This window comes from Neofelis nebulosa, chromosome 7 (assembly GCF_028018385.1).
Source record: "Neofelis nebulosa isolate mNeoNeb1 chromosome 7, mNeoNeb1.pri, whole genome shotgun sequence".
NCBI classification, from domain to species: domain Eukaryota; kingdom Metazoa; phylum Chordata; class Mammalia; order Carnivora; family Felidae; genus Neofelis; species Neofelis nebulosa.
In genome coordinates, this window is record NC_080788.1 from 148067904 (window position 1) to 148090403 (window position 22500).

Genomic DNA, 22500 nt, shown 5'->3' on the forward strand with positions numbered 1-22500 from the left:
TCACATGCAGAGGCCATGGGGGTCGTCTGACCACAGCACTGCGTCTGGTCATGGCATGTCAGGTGTGAGGTGTGGGTCAGCCTCCACTGGCCACGTGCAGGGATGAGCATGAGCTGAAACCGTGGACGGATGGGGGTGGGTGAGGACAGAGGTGGTGAGAGGGACGAGCAGTGACAGGGGGACACCAGCATTGTGGCATTGGGAGCGGGGGGGCCGTGGACCGGCTGGGCTTGACGGTGGCTGCCCTCACTCTTGCCCCTGGCCAGCGGGTGCCGTCCACTGTGCTTGCCTGCCCCCGTGACCACTTCCTCTTCTGCAGCTGGGGACCCTGGGCGACGGCAGGCTTCCAACGGTGACTGTGCGCTGGGCAGCACCAGGGTCTCCCATGCGCCCCTTCAGGCACGACTGCACGCACTGCCCCCACCTGCTGCACCGGAGGGAACAGACTCAGGAGGCCGTGGGGCCAGGCACACATAGAATGAGCTCCACGTGTGGGCAGCACCCGCTGCCCCCAGCTAGGTGCATGGGAGCCGTGTGGCGCATGGGCATGTGTCTGAGCGCGTACGTGAGCACACACGGTCTGCAGACCAGTGCGTGTGCTGTGTGCGTGCAAGCACGAGCCTGGCGCTTGCCCATGTGTGTGCGTGTGCTGTGTCTGTAGGCTGCAGTGTGCATGAGCATTGCCTGTGTCTGTGCACACGCGCTTCTGTGTGAACTGTGCTTGTGCACATGTGTGCGTGTGCGTGTGGTGGGTGTATCTGTGAGTGTGCAGAGCGGCACCTCTCCCCCCCGCCGGCTTCCCCACGGGGCAGCCCCCCAGGGCCCGCCTGCCACAGCCGCACCCCAATCCCGGCTGGGACTCTCCCTCAGCTCCGGATTCTCTGATCTGACGGAAGCAGGGAGACAAGAGGCAGGGCATGTGAGCAAGGTTGTTTATGGGGCCGGCTGGCAGGTGGGAAGGCGAGGGCCCACAGTCGGGGCCGCTGGTTCAGGAAGCATGGGCTGGGTTGGGCGGCCGAGCCCTGGGCACAGGTGGACGGAGACGAGCATGGGGCAGGCGAAGCGGGGCCGGGGCGCCACACACAGGCCAGAGTCCCAGCCTCCCTTCTCTGCGGGTGCAGGACCTCCGCTTTCCTGGGGCTACTTCATCTGGAGCAAGAGCCCAGGGGTTGGGAAGGGGGCCGGTGGCCGGAGGGTGCAGAGGGGGGGATGTGAGGAGCCAGGTCCCCAGATGACAGGGCCCAGACCCCCATGTACTTGTGAGCAGGTGCAATGTGCCCGCTTCCTGGCCGGAGTGCTGTGGCAGAGGGGAGGGGCCTCTGGTGCCTGACAGGCCCCGGGCCCATGTCCACGGCCCACGGCAGCTGCACATCCCTCCCGCTCCCACCAGGCTCCCTGGGCTGGCTCCAGTGTGTCCCCCACCGGGCAGGGCACCGCCTCCCCCCAGCCCTGCACACAGGTGTGCTGGCTGCCTTACTTTGATGAAGGTGACGAAGCCGCTGTAGAGCAGAGTGAGAAGGAAGAGGGCCGCGAACGTGCGCCAGTCTGCCGGTGTCTTCCAGGTCCGTGGAGCCGCCGCCGCTCTCGTCATGGCTCTGGGGGGCTGGGGGGGCCATGTCCAGACCCGGGGAGCAAGGGCGCTAGTGAGGAGGTTCGGTTCGGAACCCGCACACAACGGGTTGCTGAGTGACAGGGGACTGCTCCGGGCATGCTTCTCCCGACCCGGAGTCTGTGAGGCTTCTCCCGGCCGGGTCCCCCGGTGCCCACAGAGCCAGACGGGACCCTCCCCACCCCGTGCAGCAGACGGGCCGGGTCCCGGGCGCGAGCGGGAGGTGGTTGTCACCCGGTAGGGGTAGTCGCACAGGGGACCCAGCCAGGCAACAAGAGGTGGGAACAGCACGCACGAAGCTGTTCTGGGAGAGAGCCGGGAGGGCAGAGGGTCTCCGAGTGGCTGCCGCGGAGAGCTCGGACGAATGGGGGCAGGGTGGGCCTTGCGGGATCTGCATCCCTGAGCAGCCGCTCCCCTGGACACTCGGGCGGGGGCCAGGATGGGAGGGGTTGCCGGGGTCCTGGTTCAGGGCCCAGTTCCTGTGTCACGGGGCGTGAGCGTGGAGGTCGTGTGCGCTTGCAAACTTTATAGCGGTCTGTTTATTCTAATAATGAAAACATGGCAATCTTTGTTAGTTTCATCTTTCTAGTAATTAAACCCTGTTGCATTCTACGAAGGTGTTGGTCCATGAGAACAAGAAATATTAACAAAGGCAGCTGTCCTTGCTCCGGATGATTTGGGAAAACCTGTTCCAGACACGTGAAGTGTAGTGGTGAACGGTTGGGGGGTCAGCTGGACAGTCAAAAGTTACACAGTCCTGCACGGACAGTGCCCTGTCCAGGTAAAGGCCATGTGTTCTGACCCCCCACCAGAGCACCAGACTGGGCCCCAGGGCATCGAAGGCTGCTCAGAGGACAGGAGGGTGGGTGGGTGACCTGTTCATTTGCACCCTTCAGTCCAGTGAGGCGGGCCAGGCCAGTGGGCTTCGTGTCGGGCTTGGCCCAGGAGATGCTGTGATGTAGTTGGACGTGACCGGAACTGCTGTTAATGACAGAATCTGGATCTCCTGTGGGTCTAACTCTGCTGCTTCTTTTTTTTTTTTTTTTTCCACGTTTTTAATTTATTTTTGGGACAGAGAGAGACAGAGCATGAACGGGGAAGGGGCAGAGAGAGAGGGAGACACACAGAATCGGAAACAGGCTCCAGGCTCCGAGCCATCAGCCCAGAGCCCGACGCGGGGCTCGAACTCACAGACCGCGAGATCGTGACCTGGCTGAAGTCGGACGCTTAACCGACTGCGCCACCCAGGCGCCCCTGCTGCTTCTTATCTTGATTATGGCTGAAGCTTTTCTGCTTCTTTGCATGTCTTTTAATTTTTGATTGCACGCTGGGCATTGTAAACAAACAGCCAGCACTGGAGAAGTGGAGCATATGATAGCACCTTCCTCGGGGCGGGGGTGAGGGCACATCTGGTCTGTCTAATCAGGACTTGAGCCGGTGGGATGTCAGGACAGTTGGCTTCAACTGCAATGTTTGGGGTGGGTCAGGCCCCTCCCTCCACTGGGCTTCAGAGTCCAAGCACCATGCCGGACTGGAGATCTGTCCCAGCTCTGAGCACACGTCCTGTCTGGGGCAGTCAGTGGTGGAGGGGATACAGTTGGGGCTCATCCTTATTCTTATTCCTCATGTCAGCCCATGTGGATGTTAAAGCCTTGACTGATTCCCTCAGGCCTCTCTCCTCCCTGGATGCCAATACCTCTGTCCGCCTGTGCCCAGGGTGGGGGCAACGTAACCGTGTCCGTCGGTGTCCAGGGTGGGGGTAACGTGGCCGACAATGTTGTCTTGCCCAGGAACCAGGTCAGCTGGGCTTCTCTGAGTCCTCAGCTCTTCAGTGACTTTAAATAAAGCTGGTTAATAAAGTGCGTGTGGCGTCGTCCTGCTGTTCCCGCTTGCCACGCTGCCTTCGTTATCTGTGACCTCCTCACTGGAAGCGCACGCATCCCGGTGCTGGGCAGCAAGGCTGGGCTGTGCGGGCACGGCCGGCAGGAAGGCACCCTCAAGGAGGCCACTGTGATTAGTGGGGGATGGACTGGAGGCAGTTGGCAGAGAAGTCCGGACACTACAGGGTCCCCACACGAAGTGGAGAGTGTGGGCCTGTGGGGGATAAGCTTAGGAATCCCCCGGGCTTACACCAACGGGTTAACAAGGCACAGAGAAGTACGAAGCTATAGGATGCTCACCCCCGAGTTTGGGTAAACAAGACAAGGCAACCAAGAATAGGGGGGTATAGAGGCCCCCGATGCAAAGGTATATGAAATAAACAAGATTAGGCATTCAGGGCAGAAGCACCCCCAATTTAGTACTATAGCAGCTTTCACGGGAGACTAGGACCAAGCTAGGTAAATTGGTGAACTGGACTGTGGACCCCTGCACTGCAGGCGTAGCAGCCCAGAGCGGAGATGGTTAACGAAAGCAAAGGTGCCTTGTCAACCCTGAGGTCACGTGTCCTCCCTGCCTCATCCCCGAGGCTGAGATAAACAGAGGTGCTGCCTCAGGTCCGCTGTAAACAACCTTCCTCCCCACTGCCCGGCGCCCGGACTTTGTTTTGTATTAACCCAAACCCCTAACCCCGAGGATCCTCAAGACCCCCTTTCCCTCACGTCCAGAAGTTAATGTTCACAGATTCCTTGTCTCTTTGTGCGCGTCCATCGCCGTGTTTGTAAGCCTTCTGATCCTGATACAAACGGGGCAAGGGCCCTTATTCGGGTCTTGTCTTTTCCCGGACATTAGCCATCTCTCACTTTAATCCTGTGTCCCGCTCTCTTGCTGGCCAAGAGAGAACTTTAGACTTGGAGTCTATGACACAGGCCAAGGAGCAGAACCAGGTCAGGAGGAAGAGGACAGGGGCCTGGTGTGGGGGGACCTTCCGTGTGATGCTTTATAACAATGATGATGCTGGGCATGTGCGTGTGCTCAGGTGACCAGGGGTGCACGTGCACACACACCTGCAGCCTACACCTGGGGCTCTGTGCATGACAGCAGACCAGTCTCCAGCCTTGGCTGAGTCTGTCCAGGGGGCTGGTCCAGCCTCACCTGTGACATCACCTGTGATGGAGAGGCCTGGTTTGTGCCTGGGGAGGGCTCCCATCTGCTGGGTGTAGGAGAGTGGACATTGGAGGAGGTCAGTGTGGACCTGGCCCTCAAGGAGCCTCGGGTGGGGGGTCGATCTCCTTACACACCTGCTTAGGGGATCAGGGGAGGGAAGGTAAGCAGGGCCAGGAGGCTGCTCTGATGACTGGAGAACAGATGTGCCTGAGGGGCCTGAGCCAGGGAAGAGGGTGCCCAGAGGGCAGGGGGCAATGCTGTGGAGATGGGCTGAGGACCAGGAGTCCCAGCCTCGGTGGGGACAGGGGCTGGTGCTGGGACATCACGGGGAGGCCTGCTGGGACACAGGCAGGTGGACTAGGGGGCTGAGGAGAGCCGCCTTTTTAGGGGACCCTTCAGGCTGCTGCCCAACAAGATGCCAGCACTTCCAGACCTGGCTGTAGGAGGCAGTGGGGTCAGTACTGTTGTGTGGACATGTCCTCCACTGTGCAGGGCTGCCCATGGCCGGGTCTGACGGGGGGATGTCTGAGCCAGTGGAGGCTGGCACAGCCTTCCTGTGCGGCCCCCCCACCACATTGCTGGCATGGCCTCCACATGGCATCTGCCTTTACCCCACTCCTAGGGCCAACTCTCCATGCTCGAGCAGCGGGGGGATGGTGTCCTGCTACCTGCTTGGCCTGAGGTGTCCACCTCTGTCCCTCCAGGGCCTTGCCTGGGTGCTGCCCCCTGATGAGGTGGTGAGGGGGCCTGATAGCCAGCCTCTGAGGGGAGAGTGAGCCCTGGACCTCCAGTGTGAGCCCCCACCCTAGTGGGCCTCTGTCCCCTCTGCCCTGCAGGTGGCCTGCAGTCAGGGCCTGCTGTGGGCATGTGCGGGTCAGATTCTCTGGGCACCCCAGCCCAGCTCCCACTTCTGGGTGTACCTGGCTTCTGAGGTGCTGACTCTTCTCCCAAGCCAGTGGGGGTCCTGGGGCTTGGGGAGGCTCAGATGTCCCTGGGAGGGTTGTGTCTGGGATGACCAGCCTCCCCAGGGGAGGCCCCTGCTCTGAGCTCAACAATGGGGCAGGTCTTGGTGGGAAATGGCTGTTCCTTGGGGGCCCGGCAGGGGTGACACCTACCTCCCACCCCTCCTAGTCCAGCACATGGCCTGTGGACATGAGGACAGGCTTCAGGGGGACAGGTGTCAGGGCATCCAAAGCCCTGAGTGCAGGGAAAATGTGTGCACACTCCAGGTGCCCACCAGGCTGGGGCAGGGTCATCCTGGCTGGGTGGCACAGACCCTTGGCTGCAGCCCCAGGACCCAGCCCTTCAGCTCCTCTGGGACTGCTCCTCCCCCAAGCCCTGGCCCCGTGCCCATGTGTGACTCACTGGCCGTGTCTGGGCTCCAGTTGGCGTTGAGCAACCTTCGGGAGGCCTCGTGCCGGACCACACACGTGTAGGTGTCCGGGCGAGGGGCCTGGGCCGTGCGGATGTGCAGGACGCTCCAGGTCTCGAAGGTGCTGCTCCCCAGCTCGGCTGCGGGGGGTGCAGTGGCAAAGGAAGCAGAGTTTACCTGGACCTGGTCCCTTAGCCAGGTGAGGAGGACGTCTGGGGGCGAGAAGCTGGACACCTTGCACAGGAGCCAGGAGGCTGCTCTGGACACAGTCAGGACGTGGACCGTGAGGCTGCTGGGCACAGAGGCAGCTGCGAGGAGAAGCCTGGTCATGCGCGGGCCACCCGGGGACTTGGGGGAAGCTGGGCGGCCCGGGTCCCGGACAGAGGAGCGGCTGTGCCAGGCGGGGGGTGCGCACGCAGGGCCCCCAGCCTCACCGTGTTCCCTGGGGGCTGTGGAGGGGGCCTCACCGTGTTCCTTGGGAGCTGCGGACACCACTTGGGAAGCCACGCCCGGGCCGCTCAGCGTGCAGGTGATGTTGGCCCCCGAGGCCCAGGAGGCCATGGGCAAGTCCAGGAGGCTTCTCAGGCTCTGGGAACCATTGGCATTCTCCTCCAGCGGCCCACTGTCCACACCCGTGTGCAGGGGCACCCCGGCCACCTCCCAGGACAAGCGGGACTCCTGAAGGCCAGCCCCCACTGCCAGGCAGGTGAAGGTGGCCTGTCCCTTGAACCATGGGCCCTGCAGGGGAGGCTGTGGCAGGTAGAGGCTGGGAGGGCTGGTGTGGTTCCGACACTCTGCCAGAGGACAGTGGCCTCAGTCACTGGGGGCACTGGGGCGCGCAGACCCGGCCTGGGGGTGGTGCTGTGGGCAGTGCGACATGCCCTCTCTGATTCTGCCTAGCTCTCCCTGGTGCAGACCCGGCTTTTGTCGCCTCCTGGCCTCCCGCCACCGGCCCGGGGGCTTGCTCCCGAGCTGGGCTGTCCCCGGGGCTCCCAAATCTGTTCTTCCCCTTCTTCCCCGCTCTGTGCCCCAGGGCACTGACCTCTGAGACTGGCGTCCGCTGTCCTTTCCGGCTCTCTGGTTTGTGCCTGGGTGTGGCTGGTGGAAGGCACTGTGGAGGGAGGTCGGGGGAGAGACTGTGTGCTGCACACGTGGTCGGGCTGTGGCCTCCCTGGGCCCCTCAGCCTTCCTGCTCTCTGGGGTTCTGAGACCTGCCCGGACCCGCCACTGTCCCCTAGTCACCATGCCACAGTCACTTCCACACTTGTGGCGAAAATGGCCGGTGAGTTACCGGTCCCAGAAGTTTGCTCTGTAAAGGGTCAGACAGCAAACCTTTAGGCTTTTCTGTCTCTCCTCCTCTCACCCCCTCCCCGCCTCCGCCATTCCTCTCAAACTGCAAAGACTGCTCCCAGCTTGTAGGAGGAAACAGGCTGTGGGCAGTGTCTGGCTGCGGGCGTGCTGAGGCTCACATGCCCCGGGGGACGGGGACCAGTGAGCGAGTCCCGCTGCACAGGACCACTCTGCATTCTTGCCCGGGGGACTCCCCTATCTCTTGTTCAGTCCCCCCACGTGGAGCCAGGGCCCTGGCCGTGTTTGGAGATGGGGGTGTCGCGGCTCTGGCCTGGGTGGGGCCACCCGTGGGGGGAGGCTCTCTGTCCAAATGCTTCTGCTAACGTGGCACAGGAGTGACTGTCAGACGCTCCTCCCGAGACGCCAGCAGGGTGACGGGGAGCCAGTGCCGGCGGGAGGGGAGGGTGGCTCCTGCTGTGGGGAGGCCTTGGGTCCCATGCCACGGCCCCTGAGCCTTCAGGGGGCATGCTACAGTTCTGTAAGGGTCACTCCTGGCCGCTTTGGTGACACATCCTCACGTGAGGCCCCATGACAAGCTCAGGGCCCAGTCCTGTGGGCTGCTGGGTCAGCTGCGTCCCAGTCCTGGCCCTTGGGCCTGCCTTTGTCGGCTATGCTTTCGCAGGGTGTCTTGGGTGGGTCTCCTGTTCATAAAGGGCCAGAGGCGTGTCTGCTGGTGCCAAGCACAGAGCCTGGCGCACAGTAGGTGCTTGGTAGACGTCAGTTCAGGGCCTGTCTTTCCTGACTCAGATGGGACTTGAAGCCTTGCGGGAGAAGTCATGGAGGGCTGCCTGAAGGGGGCATCCTAAGAGATGGGAAGGCAGGAAAGGGTGTGCTGGGGTGGGGGCTCCTCACCTGAGACCCTGGCAGTGCTGGGCACTGTGGTGGAGTCCTCTGATGGGGTTGGCCCAAGAGTCGACAGGGGGGGTCTTAGTTTCCCAAGATGCTGAAATCAGAGGAAAGTGGCAGGTGAGGGTCGGACCGTGTGTACACTGAGGTGGGAGGGCTGCGTGGTGGACGGGAGGACCTGGAAATGGCGGGAGGGAGGGACGAGCTGGTTGTGCTGTGTAGAGGTGGGGACTGGGCCGTGGGAAGCCTCACACTCAGCCTCTGCCTTTCTTTTGCACCCTGAGGACAGGGTCTGCGGGGAAAGGGTTTGAGGGTTGGGGTGATGAGAGGTGACCCTCATGGGCGCCGTGCTGAGGCCTGGGTGCCTGTGTCGGTCCTTGGGGTCAGGCCCTGGTGGAAGGTGTGGGAGACCCGGGAGGGCCCTCCTTGTGGTCTTGGGGCCACCCACCTGGCCACCGGAAGGCCTTCTGCAGCTTGCCGCTGGCGGTGCTGCACTGGTGGGGGTCTGGCTTCCACTGGGCAGTCAGGAAGGACAGCTCAATGTTGTCTTGTGCCTTCGGCATGAAGAGATCGGTCTTTGTGGCCTGGTCCTGCTTCCCCCGAAACCGAGGTCACCTGCACTGACTCCCGGGAGTATCCTCTTGCCAAGCAGGCCAGGACTACGGAGTCGCCTTCTTTCAGGGCTTGACACTCCGAGACCAAGGGGAACACGTGCAGCGCTTCTCCGGAGGCTGGAAGACAGACACGGGGTTCTGGGGTTGGGGCTCCCAAGGGTGCGGGGTGGGGGTGTGTGGCAGGGCAGAGCCGGCCGAGTGGCAGGGGCTCCCACTGCGGAGCCTGACATTGGGGTTGCCCAGACCCCAGTGCAGGGCGGTCCCTCCGTGATGGGCCCGGGGCTATGTGTCCCCACACCCAGGGCTCCAGCTGCTGGCCTCTGGCCATCGCGGCACAGGTGCCGTTTGCCTGCAGAGGGGCCACATGGCCAGACTTCTGTGTGGTTCTCCGAGGAGTGAGTGGGGTCAGCCTTCCCCCCAACCCCCCGACCCTGTGCCCTGGGGTGGGGTGGACAGGCTGTGTTGCACACTGGGCCCTATGGGCGGCAGGTCCCAGGATGAGGGACTCCAGGTGGGCTGTCTCCAGTCCCCTTGTCCTCTCCCCAGGGACCTGGCTGGCCAAGGGCGGCTGAGCAAGCATGAGGCCCCTGATGGCTCGGCTGTATCTTAGTCTGTGGGCCCTTTCCTCCTGGCTCCTGCCTCATCCCACGTCCCCCCAGGGCACCATGCTGCCATTGCATAGACAGGGTCAGTCATGCCCATTCTTCAGCCTGGACTGAGGTTGTCTGGGTGGGTGGGGGCGCCAACCCCCCTCCTCACTGGTCCCCTGGGGGCAGGACCCACCTCTCTGCTCTCCCAAGCACCTGGCCACCGTGCCCCTGCCTTCTCCCATCCACATGCCAGAGGCCCCCGCTGCGCAGCCTCCCTGTCTTCCCCTTGGGCCCTGAACTTGGGTCTGTGGGCTGCATTGCATCCTAAACCCCACTGCCTCAGAACGTCGTCCTCCCACACAATGCCCTGTCTGATCCCTGGTCCTCCCCCCAGTCCCACCGTCGTCCTCCCACACAATGCCCTGTCTGATCCCTGGTCCTCCCCCCAGTCCCTCCGTCGTCCTCGTGCAGAGCACTTCCTGTTCATGTCTATATCCCCTTTTGTAAGGACAGTCATGCTGCATTTGGAGCCCACCCTCTGGCAGTATGACCTCATGACTTTATCTACTGTGACTGTGTCCCCCCAACAAGATCCCCTCTGCCAGATGCTCTCCTAACCGTCTCACCAGAAACTTCTCCTCCCATCCACACGCCCCAGACGCCTCAGCAGGTGGGACAAACCCTCGGGACAGGGACTTGTAGGTGGACAGCCCTGCTGATTGCACACAAATCCCTGAGGCCCAAGCTTGGTTGCTGGCTCCCGACATGATTGGGACCCTCTCGAGCTCGGCTGCCGTCCTTCAGCATACTGGATGAGCCTGAGACTCTGGGTCTCCCTCACGGAGATCTTTCCCGCCATGTCCCCTGGCAGGCAGTGTGCAGACAGACCCCCCCTTTCCCACACACGCTTCGCAACGAAGGATGGCCACCCCTGGATGCACGCACAGCACACATGGGTGCAGTTTGGGATAAAGAACCTTCACGAGGAAGCAGTTTCACAGGATAAAATATACACGTTTATTTCAAGGCGACATGTGTGCACACTGCAGAGCGGTGCTGCGTCCACGGCATTTGGCCTGGTCTTGAGAAGCCTGCGTCTTTGGGCGGCAAGCGGGAGGGGTGACGTGGGAAGGATTTAAGTGCAAGTCGACAGGCTCTGCAGGTTGGGAACCCCGGGCCCCAAGGCGGTGCCCCCCTGGGTCCCATCTTCTGGGTCTCTGAAGTTCTTAGCGGGGGGGGTCATTTCACCTGCAGACGACAGACACATGAGCTGTTTCCCTGCTTCCCGAGGACAGTGGGTCAGGCTCAGCCTGAGGCCATCTGTGCCCCCCCCCCCTCCAGGCCGCCACTACCTTGAACAGGGTGACTGTGGTGCTGTAGAAGACGCTGAGGAGGAAGAGAACGATGAAGGTGGAGGCCATGGTGTTCAGATTCTCGAAGCCCTCCTCCTCGGCGCTCACCTCCCCCTCTGCAGGGGACACAGCACAGAGGGGTCAGGCCCGGCACCAGCACAGTCCAGCCCTAGAACCACCCTCGGCCCTCGGCTGTGCTGCACCCGGGAGGGACAGGTGGGGCAGGAGAGGGTGTCCATGGCCTCCTGGCCTTGCAGTCTCCCTTGCACCCACCTTGTGGGGCTGAGGGCCCCTGGGCCCAGTCGGGAAGGGTCTCGGCCAAGCGCTAGCTGGGCCTTGACAGCCCAAAGCAGGGGGCCGGGTGGCGGCACAATGTGGCCAAAGCAGAGCAGGGTAGCCCTGGGCACCTTGTCTAGGAGCCCTGGGATGGCAGAGAGTGCGACAGAGAAACATAGACGTGGGGGTGCGGCCTGGGCTGGGGCCGGAGGCAGTGACCCCAGAAGAGTGGCTCACAGTGTCCTGAACCCTCCTGTGGGGTGTGGTGACACAGCCGGGGCCACCTGCGGCTGAGAGGCAGAGAGCAGGGCCCCCTGCCACCTGTGGTCTGGGACAGGTGCGGCCCTGACCACCGAGGCCAGAGAGGGCTGGCAGTGAGGAGCTGGCAGATGTCTGGGCCCAAGGGGACCTCTTCACTTCCTAGTGAGATTCCCACTCGCTGTCTCTCTTTCTGGGAGTGAATAGCATTTGTGGGGCCCCGGCTGGCTGGTCTGCCCTCCCAGAACTCTGGGGCCAAAGGGTCAGACAGAGCCCTGAGACTCCAGGGAGGCTAACACTGGGGTGGTCAGGCTGAGGACACTCAGTGGGGTCTGCAGCCCCTGCACAGGTGAACTCAGGTGCCCAAGGGCTTGGTGCGCAGAGAGGGCCTGGGACGGGGCCCGAAGGGGGCTGTGTTGCCTTTGCCCATTCAGGAGAGGAGATCCTACTCACGCCCCTCCCCTCTTCTGCCCACTGGGCTCTGTTCTCCCTTACTCCTGCTTCTGGGGCCTCACTCCCCACCCGTTCCAGGGCTGGGTGTTTGCAGGGGCTCCCCACTCAGATCACGCTCTCTACAGCCTCCCTCTAGGGAGGGGCCTCCCCACCTCTGGGGCCGGTGGTCAGGCACTGCCTGCCTTGTCCATTCACCCGTGGGTGCCTGGGCATGGCAGGGGCTTCCTTTGGCCCTGGGCCTGCCAACGGTGGCTATGGTCAGTGCCCAGGCTGGGCCAGCCCATGGACACACCTCCGAGCTGAGACAGAAGGATGAGCAGAGCGTGGGCATGAAGACCTGCAGAAAGTGACGTGACTGGAGAGGGCGGAAGCGCCTGCCTGAGGCACCGAGTGACCTCGTGTGCGCACGTCAGCGTATCTGTGACTGTGTGTATGCGTGTGTACCTATGTGTGCATGTGTCTGCGTGTGTCCACATGTATGGGTGTGTGCTCGTATGTATGTGTGTGCATGTCCATATCCCTGTGCATCTCTGTGTGTGTATGCAAGTTCCTCCACGTCTACGTCCATGGGTGTATATGCATGTGTATTTGCACCCACGTACAGTGCATGAGTGCCTGTGTCCATGTACATGTGTGTTCCCTGTGTGTGTGTTTACATGTCTGCATGGGTGTGCATGTGTGTGTCTGTGTGTCCATGTTTCTGTGCCTGTGCATGTGTAAGTACCCATGTGCATGCACGTGTGTGCCTGTGTGCATGTGTGTGTGTCCATGTGTCTGTGTGTGTGCATGTGTGCATGTGTGTGTCCATGTGTCTGTGCCTGTGTGTGCATGTGTGTGCATGTGTGTATGTCCATGTGTCCGTGCCTGTGTGTGCATGTGTGTGCATGCGTATGTGTCCATGTGTCCGTGCCTGTGTGTAAGTACCCATGTGCATGCACGTGTGTGCCTGTGTGCATGTGTGTGTGTCCATGTGTCTGTGTGTCCGTGTGTCCGTGCCTGTGCACGTGTAAGTACCCGTGTGCATGCACGTATAAGCTTGCATGTGTGTGCATGTGTGTGTGTCCATGTGTCTGTGTGTGTGCATGTGTGCAGGTGTGTGTATGTGTGTGAGTCCATGTGTCTGTGCCCGTGTGTGTGTAAGTACCCATGTGCATGCACATGTGTGCCTGTGTGCATGCGGGTGTGTCCATGTGTCTATGTCTGTATGTGTGCAGGTACCCACGTGCATGCACATATAAGCCTGCACGTGTGCGCATGTGTGCATGTGTCCGTGTGTGTGTCCGTGTGTGCCACACACCTGGGTGGCCATGAGAGCAGTGAGAGGAGCACAGAGACTTTCAGAGGCTGGGTGGGGGCAGGGGCGGTGGTGGAGGTTGGTCTGGGGGTGAGGACAGCACAGCTGTGGCCCCGGTAGGCGAGAGCATCGCTCACTCAGGACGAGCATCTTTTGAATGGATGTTTTTATTTCTAATTTTGATAAAACGCCACATCTCACCCCATTGACACGGTTAGTTTGCACACATGCACACACAGCGACGGGTTCCCCAGGACTCTGGGATCCACCCGGAGTGGGGCGGCCCACAGGTCAGTAGCAGGTGGTGGCCGTGTCAGACAAGACCAGGGACACGTTGTACAGGGTGGGTTTACCGGTGGACTTGTCCACGCTCCTCTCCGTCACCATGTGGGGCAGGGCCTCGTGGCCCACAACACAGGTGTAGGTCTCCCCCGAGCTCCACTCCTCCTCACTCACAGTCAGGGTGCTGTGGACAAAGTAGAGGTGGGGGTCTTGGGGCTCGGGCTTCGGGTCACTGGTCACGTAACTCTCAGAGGACATGGGTTGGCCTTTCTGCAGCCATTGCACGAACACATCTGCGGGTGAGAAGCCCTTCACCAGGCAAGTGACTGTGGCTGACTCCCGCAGGCTCAGCTGCTCCCGGCTGGGTGGCAGGACGTAGACGGAAGGCGGTTGCTTGTTGACGTCTGTGGGAGGAAAGGCAGCTGTGAGCTCAGGTGGGGGGCTGGGGGGAGAGGCTGTGGGAGAGTCCCGGGGCAGAAGAGAAGCGGACCCCTACCCTTGGGTTTAGAGATGGTCTTCTTCAGTGGCGAGGGCAGATCTGTGTGGGTCACCGTGCAGGTGAAGTCCTCCCCTGACTCCCAGTCCTCTGCACAGACGGTGGCCTCCCCTGTGGCACTGAAGGTGTTGTTGAGGTTGCTCTGGAAGATGGTGGTGGTTGGCAGAAAGTCGCCATTCTGGCGGGTCCAGGAGACGTTCAGGCTGTCGCGGGTGGTCAGGTCTACGACCCTGCAGGACAGCTTGGCCGACTTGGTTTGGAAGATGCTGGCGAAGGTGGGGGGAATGGCGAAGATTCTGATGCTGGCCTGCGTGTCTGGATCAGGAGAGAGTTTGTGTCAGTGACTGGCTGGATGGGCAACCGGGCAAAGGGGGGAGGTTTTCCCAAGAGAACAGAAGCTGGCCACGCCGAGCCTTCCTGAGCCCCAAGGACCCCTTGGAGGGGATGCTGGGCCCCCCCACCTGACAAGTGGCCCCCTCCCTGCCCTTGGCCGCTCCAGGAAGCCAAGGCTCAGGAAGCGGCTGCCCTGAGTGGGCACCTATGAGTGTGAGGAGGGGTCCCTGCCCCAAGGGGCTGCACCAGGGGCCAGGACCACTCACTGAGGATGCATGCGGAGGACACGTTCTTCTTGAAGGTCAGCCCATTGTGCTCCACATTGCAAGTGAACACGCTCTGGCTGAGCCAGGCATTCTCGGTGATGGTCAGCGTGCTGAGCACCTTGAAGGTCACGGGCCCGGGCCCTTGGTTCTCAGCCTCCACGTTGCCTGGGTTGAAGCCCGACTTGATGGGCTTTCCGTCACGAAGCCAGGACACAGAGATCTTCTTGGGGCTGAAGCCTGTTGCCTGACAGAGGAGCTGGGACGTGCGCTGGTTGTTGTCAGAGAAGGCGTCACGGGGTGGGATGAAGACAGTCACGTTGGGGGACAGCTCTAGAGGCACTGCGGTGAAGGGGACAAGACGTCAGCCCACCTGACCCCCCTCCCTGCCCCCATCCCCGGCCATGGGTAGGAGAGCCCGACTCTCACCTGGGATGGGCACGTTCACCTCACTGTTGCCCTTGGGGTGTTTCACATTGCATGTGAGGAAGTCATCTGAACCCTGGAGGACGTCCACGGAGGGCAGGAGCACCTGAGAGGTAGCCACGTACTTGCCCTCTCTCAGGACTGGAGGGAAGGTCTGGATGTCCTGGTTGTTGACCACACTGTTGTTCTTGTAGTTCCAGGAGAAGGTGACGGAGCTGGGCAGGAAGTCCCGGGCCAGGCAGCCCATGGCCACCAGGGGCTCATCGGACAGGGAGCTCTCACAGGTGATGAGGGGGAAGAGATTTGGACGGGATGAGGTCTCTGAGGACCAGAGAGGGACAAGAGACAGGGGTGAGAAGGCGTCTCCTTCCCACGCTCTGCCAGGCGGGCCAACGCCACCAACCACATGGCTCCCTCATTTCGCTACCATGAGGGCTGCCCTCGCGGCCTCCTCAGCCTGGACCGATGGCTCAGTGGTCAGCTGTGTTGAGGCCCAGGTCCTGCTGGGAAGGGGAGGCAAGGCGGCCCCTGCCCTGCTGCAGAAGTCCAGCTCTGGGCTTGTGGGAAGTTGGGGGTGCTTCACGCTGGGAGGGGCAGATGTGACCTCCTCCCAGCACCTGCCACCCTTGCACTCAAGTGCACTCTGGTACCTGGCTCTCAGCTCAGGACAGCTCGGCTCTGACTGGCGGTGCCTTCCCTCTGAGACCCCAGAGCCACGTAGGCACACTCAGCCACGAGCCCCGTGAACTGTCCATGTGGCAGGCTGACAGCATGGAGAGAGGACCCCCCAAGCTCCCAGACAGACCACCAGCCCAGGCCTGTGTGTCCAGGGTCAGCAGAGACTGTGAACACGAGGAGTGGGAATCATGCAGATTCCTCTTGGCCCGTCCTTAGCACAACCAGGTCATTGAAGTCAGTCCAGTGTTAGTCAGGGTTAGCAAGGCCAGGTCTCCCCAATTAGAACTAAATGGCCCAACATGGGTTATTCTAGCACAAGCCTGGACATCAGACTCCTTAAGCCAAGCCACTCAGAGAGTCCATTTCTGCTGGGCCAGCTCAGTGACCCTGATTAATTGGTTTGGTGTACTAACCCTAGCACACATCAGCCCAACCCAGCTCAGCCCAGCTCAGCCCAGCTCAGCTCAGCCCAGCTCAGCCTCATTCAGCCCAGCTCAGCCCAGCTCAGCCCGGCCCAGCCTGGCCTACTCCAGCTTAGCTCAACCCAGCTCAACACAACTCATCTCAGCTCAGCCCAGCCCAGCTCAGCCCAGCTCAGCCCAGCTCAGCCCAGTTCAGCCTAGAACAGTTCAGCCCAGTGCAACCTAGCTAAACTCAGCCTGGCCCAGCCCTGCCCTGTTTAGCTCAACCTATCCTAGCCCATCCCAGCCTAGCCCTGCTCATCCCAGTCCAGCCCAGTTCAGCTCAGCCCAGCTCAGCTCAGCTCAGCCCAGCGCAGCCCAGTTCAGCCCAGACCAGAACAGTCCAGCTCAGCCCAACCCAGCTCAGCCCAGAGCAAGCCAGCTAAGCTCAGCCCAGCCCAGCCCAGCCCGGTTTAGCTTAGCCCAGTTCAGCCCAGTTCAGTCCAGCTCAGCCCAGAACAGCCTAGCTCAGCTCAGCTCAGCCCAGTTCAGCCCAGTTCAGCCCACCCCAGCCCAGTTCAGTTCAGCTCAACCCAGCTCAGCCCAGCTAAACTCATCCCAGCTCAGTTTAGCCCAGCTCAGCCCAGTGCAACCCAGCTAAGCTCAGCCCAGCCCAGCCCGGTTTAGCTCAACCTAGTCCAGCCCAGCTCGGCTCAGCTCAACTCAGCCCACCTCAGCTCAGTTCAGTCCAGTTCAGCCCAGCTCAGCCCACCTCAGCTCAGTTCAGCCCAGTTCAGCCCAGTTTAGCCCAGCTCAGCCCAGCCCAGTTCAGCCCAGTTCAGCCTGGCTTAGCTCAGCCCTGTGCAATCCAGCTCAGCTCAGTTTAGCTCAGCCCAACCCAGCTCAGCCCAGCCCAGTTCAGCCCAGCTCAGCTCAGTGCTAAGCTCAGCTCAGCCCAGCCCAGCCCGGTTTAGCTCAACCTAGCCCAGCTCAGCTCAGCTCACCTCAGCCCAGCCCAGCCCGGTTTAGCTCAACCTAGCCCAGCTCAGCTCAGCTCACCTCAGCCCAGCCCAGCCCAGCCCAGCACAGCCCAGCCCGGTTTAGCTCAACTTAGCCCAGCTCAGCCCAGCTCAGCTCAGCCCAGCTCAGCCCAGCTCAGCTCAGTTCAGCCCAGTTTAGCTCAGCTCAGCCCAGTTTAGCTCAGCCCCAGCTCAGCCCAGCCCAGTTCAGCCCAGCTCAGCTCAGTGCTAAGCTCAGCTCAGCCCAGCCCAGCCCGGCTCAGCCCAGCCCAGCCCAGCCCAGCCCGGTTTAGCTCAACCTAGCCCAGCTCAGCCCAGCTCAGCTCAGCCCAGCTCAGCCCAGCTCAGCTCAGTTCAGCACAGTTTAGCCCAGCTCAGCCTAGCTCAGCCCAGTTTAGCTCAGCCCAGCTCAGCCCAGCCCAGTTCAGCCCAGCTCAGCCCAGTGCTAAGCTCAGCTCAGCCCAGCCCAGCCCGGTTTAGCTCAACCTAGCCCAGCCCAGCTCAGCTCAGCTCAGCTCAGCCCAGCCCAGCCCGGCTCAGCTCAGCCCAGGCCAGCCCAGCCCGGTTTAGCTCAACCTAGCCCAGCCCAGCCCAGCCCAGCTCAGCTCAGCTCAGCCCAGCCCGGCTCAGCTCAGCCCGGTTTAGCTCAACCTAGCCCAGCCCAGCCCGGCTCAGCCCAGCCCAGCCCAGCCCAGTCCAGCCCGGTTTAGCTCAACCTAACCCAGCTCAGCCCAGCTCAGCTCAGCCCAGCTCAGCCCAGCTCAGCTCAGCTCAGCTCAGTTCAGCACAGTTTAGCCCAGCTCAGCCTAGCTCAGCCCAGTTTAGCTCAGCCCAGCTCAGCCCCAGCTCAGCCCAGCCCAGTTCAGCCCAGCTCAGCCCAGTGCTAAGCTCAGCTCAGCCCAGCCCAGCCCGGTTTAGCTCAACCTAGCCCAGCCCAGCTCAGCTCAGCTCAGCTCAGCCCAGCCCAGCCCGGCTCAGCTCAGCTCAGCTCAGCCCAGCCCAGCCCAGCCCGGCTCAGCTCAGCCCAGCCCAGCCCAGCCCAGCCCGGTTTAGCTCAACCTAGCCCAGCTCAGCTCAGCTCAGCTCAGCTCAGCCCAGCCCAGCCCAGCCCAGCCCGGTTTAGCTCAACCTAGCCCAGCCTAGCCCAGCTCAGCTCAGCTCAGCTCAGCCCAGCCCGGCTCAGCCCAGCCCGGTTTAGCTCAACCTAGCCCAGCTCAGCCCAGCTCAGCCCAGCTCAGCTCAGCTCAGCACAGTTTAGCCCAGCTCAGCCTAGCTCAGCCCAGTTTAGCTCAGCCCAGCTCAGCCCCAGCTCAGCCCAGCCCAGTTCAGCCCAGCTCAGCCCAGTGCTAAGCTCAGCTCAGCCCAGCCCAGCCCGGTTTAGCTCAACCTAGCCCAGCCCAGCTCAGCTCAGCTCAGCTCAGCCCAGCCCAGCCCGGCTCAGCTCAGCCCGGTTTAGCTCAACCTAGCCCAGCTCAGCCCAGCTCAGCCCAGCTCAGCTCAGCTCAGCACAGTTTAGCCCAGCTCAGCCTAGCTCAGCCCAGTTTAGCTCAGCCCAGCTCAGCCCCAGCTCAGCCCAGCCCAGTTCAGCCCAGCTCAGCCCAGTGCTCAGCTCAGCTCAGCCCAGCCCAGCCCGGCTCAGCTCAGCCCAGTTTAGCTCAACCTAGCCCAGCCTAGCCCAGCTCAGCTCAGCTCAGCCCAGCCCGGCTCAGCTCAGCCCGGTTTAGCTCAACCTAGCCCAGCTCAGCTCAGCTCAGCCCAGCCCAGCCCAGCCCGGTTTAGTTCAACCTAGCCCAGCTCAGTCCAGCTCAGCTCAGCTCAGCCCAGTTTAGCTAAACCTAACCCAGCCCAGCTCAGCTCAGCTCAGCTCAGCCCAGCCCAGCCCAGCCCGGTTTAGTTCAACCTAGCCCAGCTCAGCTCAGCCCAGCCCGGCTCAGCTCAGCCCGGTTTAGTTCAACCTAGCCCAGCTCAGCTCAGCTCAGCTCCGCTCAGCCCAGCCCAGCCCAGTCCAGCCCGGTTTAGCTCAACCTAGCCCAGCTCAGCCCAGCTCAGCTCAGCCCAGCTCAGCCCAGCTCAGCCCAGCTCAGCCCAGCTCAGCCCAGCTCAGCTCAGTTCAGCACAGTTTAGCCCAGCTCAGCCTAGCTCAGCCCAGTTTAGCTCAGCCCAGCTCAGCCCAGCTCAGCTCAGCTCAGCACAGTTTAGCCCAGCTCAGCCTAGCTCAGCCCAGTTTAGCTCAGCCCAGCTCAGCCCCAGCTCAGCCCAGCCCAGTTCAGCCCAGCTCAGCCCAGTGCTCAGCTCAGCTCAGCCCAGCCCAGCCCGGCTCAGCTCAGCCCGGTTTAGCTCAACCTAGCCCAGCCTAGCCCAGCTCAGCTCAGCTCAGCTCAGCCCAGCCCGGCTCAGCTCAGCCCGGTTTAGCTCAACCTAGCCCAGCTCAGCTCAGCTCAGCCCAGCCCAGCCCAGCCCAGCCCGGTTTAGTTCAACCTAGCCCAGCTCAGCTCAGCCCAGCCCGGCTCAGCTCAGCCCGGTTTAGCTCAACCTAGCCCAGCTCAGCTCAGCTCAGCCCAGCCCAGCCCAGCCCAGCCCGGTTTAGTTCAACCTAGCCCAGCTCAGCTCAGCCCAGCCCAGCCCAGTCCAGCCCGGTTTAGCTCAACCTAGCCCAGCTCAGCCCAGCTCAGCTCAGCCCAGCTCAGCCCAGCTCAGCCCAGCTCAGCCCAGCTCAGCTCAGTTCAGCACAGTTTAGCCCAGCTCAGCCTAGCTCAGCCCAGTTTAGCTCAGCCCAGCTCAGCCCCAGCTCAGCCCAGCCCAGTTCAGCCCAGCTCAGCCCAGTGCTAAGCTCAGCTCAGCGCAGCCCAGCCCGGTTTAGCTCAACCTAGCCCAGTTCAGCTCAGCTCACCTCAGCCCAGCCCAGCCCAGCCCAGCCTGGTTTAGCTCAACCTAGCCCAGCTCAGCCCGGCTCAGCTCAGCCCAGCCCAGTTCAGCCCAGTTAAACTCAGCCCAGCCCAGCCCAGCCCAGCTCAGCCCAGCTCAGGCCAGTTCAGCCCAGCCCAGTTCAGCCCAGTTCAGCCCAGTTCAGCCCAGCTCAGTGCAGCTAAATTCAGCCTAGCTCAGCCTGATTCAGCTCAGCCCAAGCTCATCCCAGAAATGCCAGCTCAATCTGGTTTAGTCCAGCTTAGCTGAGGACTGCTTTGGGCAGCCCAGTGTAGTCCTGTACAGTGTAGTCCCAAAAGCCCAGTCCTGGGACTGGCCAGAAAATTTCAGGCCACCAGACCGGCGTGCCTTCGCCAAAGCCATCTTATCCAGGAATCCTGTACAGCTGAGCCTGGCTCAGGGTCAGTGCTTTCTGGTGCCCATCCCTACCTTTCCCACCCTTGTATGTCCTTGGGGATTTCTCCAGTGGAATCCCCTATTTTTCCATGGCCCTGTCCAGTCTCAGCCAGCTCTTGGCCCCCAAGCATTATCAGTCACTACCACCTCAGTTTCCTGGGTAAAATACTTCCCGGCAAGTTTAAATTCACCAAGACATTTTATAAGGACTGAGGAGTGTTTGCCATCATCAGAGTGAAAACCCGTCTTTGCCTTAGAATAGGCAGAGACTTTGCTTCAGAAAACTGTGCTGGGGACTCTCCCCATGGGGCCTTCACTGTCCTGGGTACATGCCCTTAGCTGGTCTCCTCCCTTCTGAGTCTAAAGTAGGCCCCCAACTTTAACTAAATTTCCTCTAAAATAAAATCATCATTAAACATGACCAAAAATGCATCTCATCTGAATTTGCACATATAATTCTGCTCTTTGTCCTGAAGCTTTTCACAAGGCGAAGGCTACTTTCAAATGCACAATAATGACCTCAAAGCCAAAGCTGCGTTTATGACTCAAAGATGACATGAAAGGCACTTTGTTTATGTTAGAGCATCTGAGCCATAGAATCCATAGTTAAGAAGCCAAGACAATGGCCACTCAGGATTCATACAAATAAATCTCATTGTTTCCCTGAGCGATCTTAAAAAATGACTCCTCCTCAAGCAGGAACCAAAACGCCACACACAAACTTTCCGGAGCAGCAAATTTGGCAGCCGGGACTGCCTCTCTCTTACCATTTTGGCTCCCTGGTCACCAGACAGTCCCGTGGGGTCTTTGGTATTGAAGAATTCCTCCAAATCCATTAAAATTGGCTCTTTGATGAATAGTCAGTTGGCAGAAGCCACGGCAGCCCCGGGGGCAGGGGGGGCCAGGTGGACCATCCACTGGGGCTCCTTCAGCTCAGGAGCCAGCCCGAATTCCTTTCTGATTTGAGACCTGACTGGGCTTCCTCTTACTCCAACAACCAACACTCTTCACTGAAATCATTCAGGACAATCAGCACACACGCTTAGCCTAAAACATGTCCCAACAAGAGTGCTCGAAAAGCAGTCTTGAAATTGCTGACATGAATGAAGGCCACTTTATCAGGATATCTACATGCTTCTTAATCACGAAGAGAAAATCAACCAACTTAAAATATTTAGAACACAGTAATTATGAAAACAATACTTTGGGGTGTTAGAAAATGTTTGAGATTAATGACTGTTTGAGGAAATAACTAATTTAAAAAGTTAACATGAATGCATTGATAAACTGTCCCCCAGACTTCTCATTTCTTACATGTCTTAGTTTCAAAATGAGTATAAATGAGATGTTGGCAAGCGAAGACTGAAGAATTAAATTCAAATCGTTAAAAAAGGAACTGTTCCAGCTTCTGCCAGCATCTTGGTCTTATTTTAGAAATGCAAATTATGCAGGTGTTGTTTTTCAGACTCGCAGGGCTGGGCAAAACCTCCCGAAAACCATTTCTTCATAACCATAAGCTATAAATTTGCCAAGTCTGTTTACTTGTTTCCCGAAATAGACCGTCCCTGTGACCTGTTTCCGGCCACCTGGTGCAGGTGTCCGGCCCCACACGCCGCCCCCTGGCCAACTCCACAACACCACTTCCAGAATAGCTGAATTAAATAAAAAGTAAACTAATTCATTACGGTCAGAACTCAGCTCTGGGTAGGGGGGGCCACCACACCGTGTTGTTATGTCCTGTATCTACTCCAGAAAGACATGATTCATGCTTGCTAATTGACGGATAGCATTAAAGAGTTTGGCATGCTCGAAAATCTCTCACATTTTAAAGTCTCAGTGGTCTTAATTATTTTTCTCAGGAGCCACTTCAGACATACCCTGTCCTTTGATAGTTATCGCGCCTCTAACGGGGAGCAGGCTGTCTTCTCCCAGAAGCTGCCCTCGCTGAGCCGAGCTCGGTGGCCCCAGGCCTGCCCTTCCTAGGCGACTAGTCCTTACAGTTGACCAAGAATTGTAAACACAGTCTGCACAGAACACCACTCCTCATTCCGAAAAAAGTCTTTCACGGCACGCTCTCTGTGCGGCATTCTTGCGGCGCTCCAAACACAGCTGCCCACACACACTCGTGAGCCGACACCAGGATCCAGATAGCGAGACCTCTCCTGCCGCAGCCACACTGTCCTGTGGCCATGGGGGTCCTGGCAGCTCACCCACACATGGCC

General features: G+C 60.5%; 1 protein-coding gene, 1 long non-coding RNA gene and 2 gene segments (V, D, J or C); all 4 read right to left on the minus strand.

The window, feature by feature from the left end:
• Positions 1-918: 918 nt before the first annotated feature.
• LOC131517868 (uncharacterized) lies at positions 919-2646 on the minus strand. Its single transcript, XR_009264873.1, has 2 exons — positions 1478-2646; positions 919-1149 (listed from the first exon to the last, which is right to left on the minus strand). It is a non-coding gene; the product is annotated as an uncharacterized LOC131517868 (long non-coding RNA).
• Positions 2647-2869: 223 nt separating this feature from the next.
• Positions 2870-9164, minus strand: LOC131518011 (immunoglobulin delta heavy chain-like). The segment is given in 7 exon segments: positions 2870-6334; positions 6494-6820; positions 7069-7137; positions 8229-8319; positions 8671-8737; positions 8848-8953; positions 9065-9164. Coding segments are annotated over 7 exon segments (1188 nt in total).
• Positions 9165-10419: 1255 nt separating this feature from the next.
• Positions 10420-22500, minus strand: part of LOC131517850 (immunoglobulin heavy constant mu-like) — a 136683-nt gene continuing 124602 nt past the window's right edge. Inside the window, 6 exon segments of the C gene segment in view lie at positions 10420-10674; positions 10779-10894; positions 13413-13745; positions 13838-14152; positions 14437-14775; positions 14863-15180. Of these exon segments, the coding sequence occupies positions 10666-10674; positions 10779-10894; positions 13413-13745; positions 13838-14152; positions 14437-14775; positions 14863-15180 (1430 nt within the window).
• LOC131517864 (histidine-rich glycoprotein-like) lies at positions 10901-13346 on the minus strand. Its single transcript, XM_058740535.1, has 2 exons — positions 12858-13346; positions 10901-12807 (listed from the first exon to the last, which is right to left on the minus strand). Exons 1-2 carry the CDS (start codon positions 13207-13209, stop codon positions 11957-11959), a joined length of 1203 nt encoding a protein of 400 aa, XP_058596518.1. The 5' UTR covers positions 13210-13346; the 3' UTR covers positions 10901-11956.

Bases quoted from the DNA above. Each gene is read 5' to 3' on its own strand.
- LOC131517864 (XM_058740535.1), bottom strand. From the start codon at position 13,209: ATGCTCGTCCTGAGTGAGCGATGCTCTCGCCTACCGGGGCCACAGCTG. The intron at 12,808-12,857 runs CTGCACACATGC...ACATGCACACAC, and splicing joins ACTCACACACATACACACAC to ATGCAAGCTTATACGTGCAT.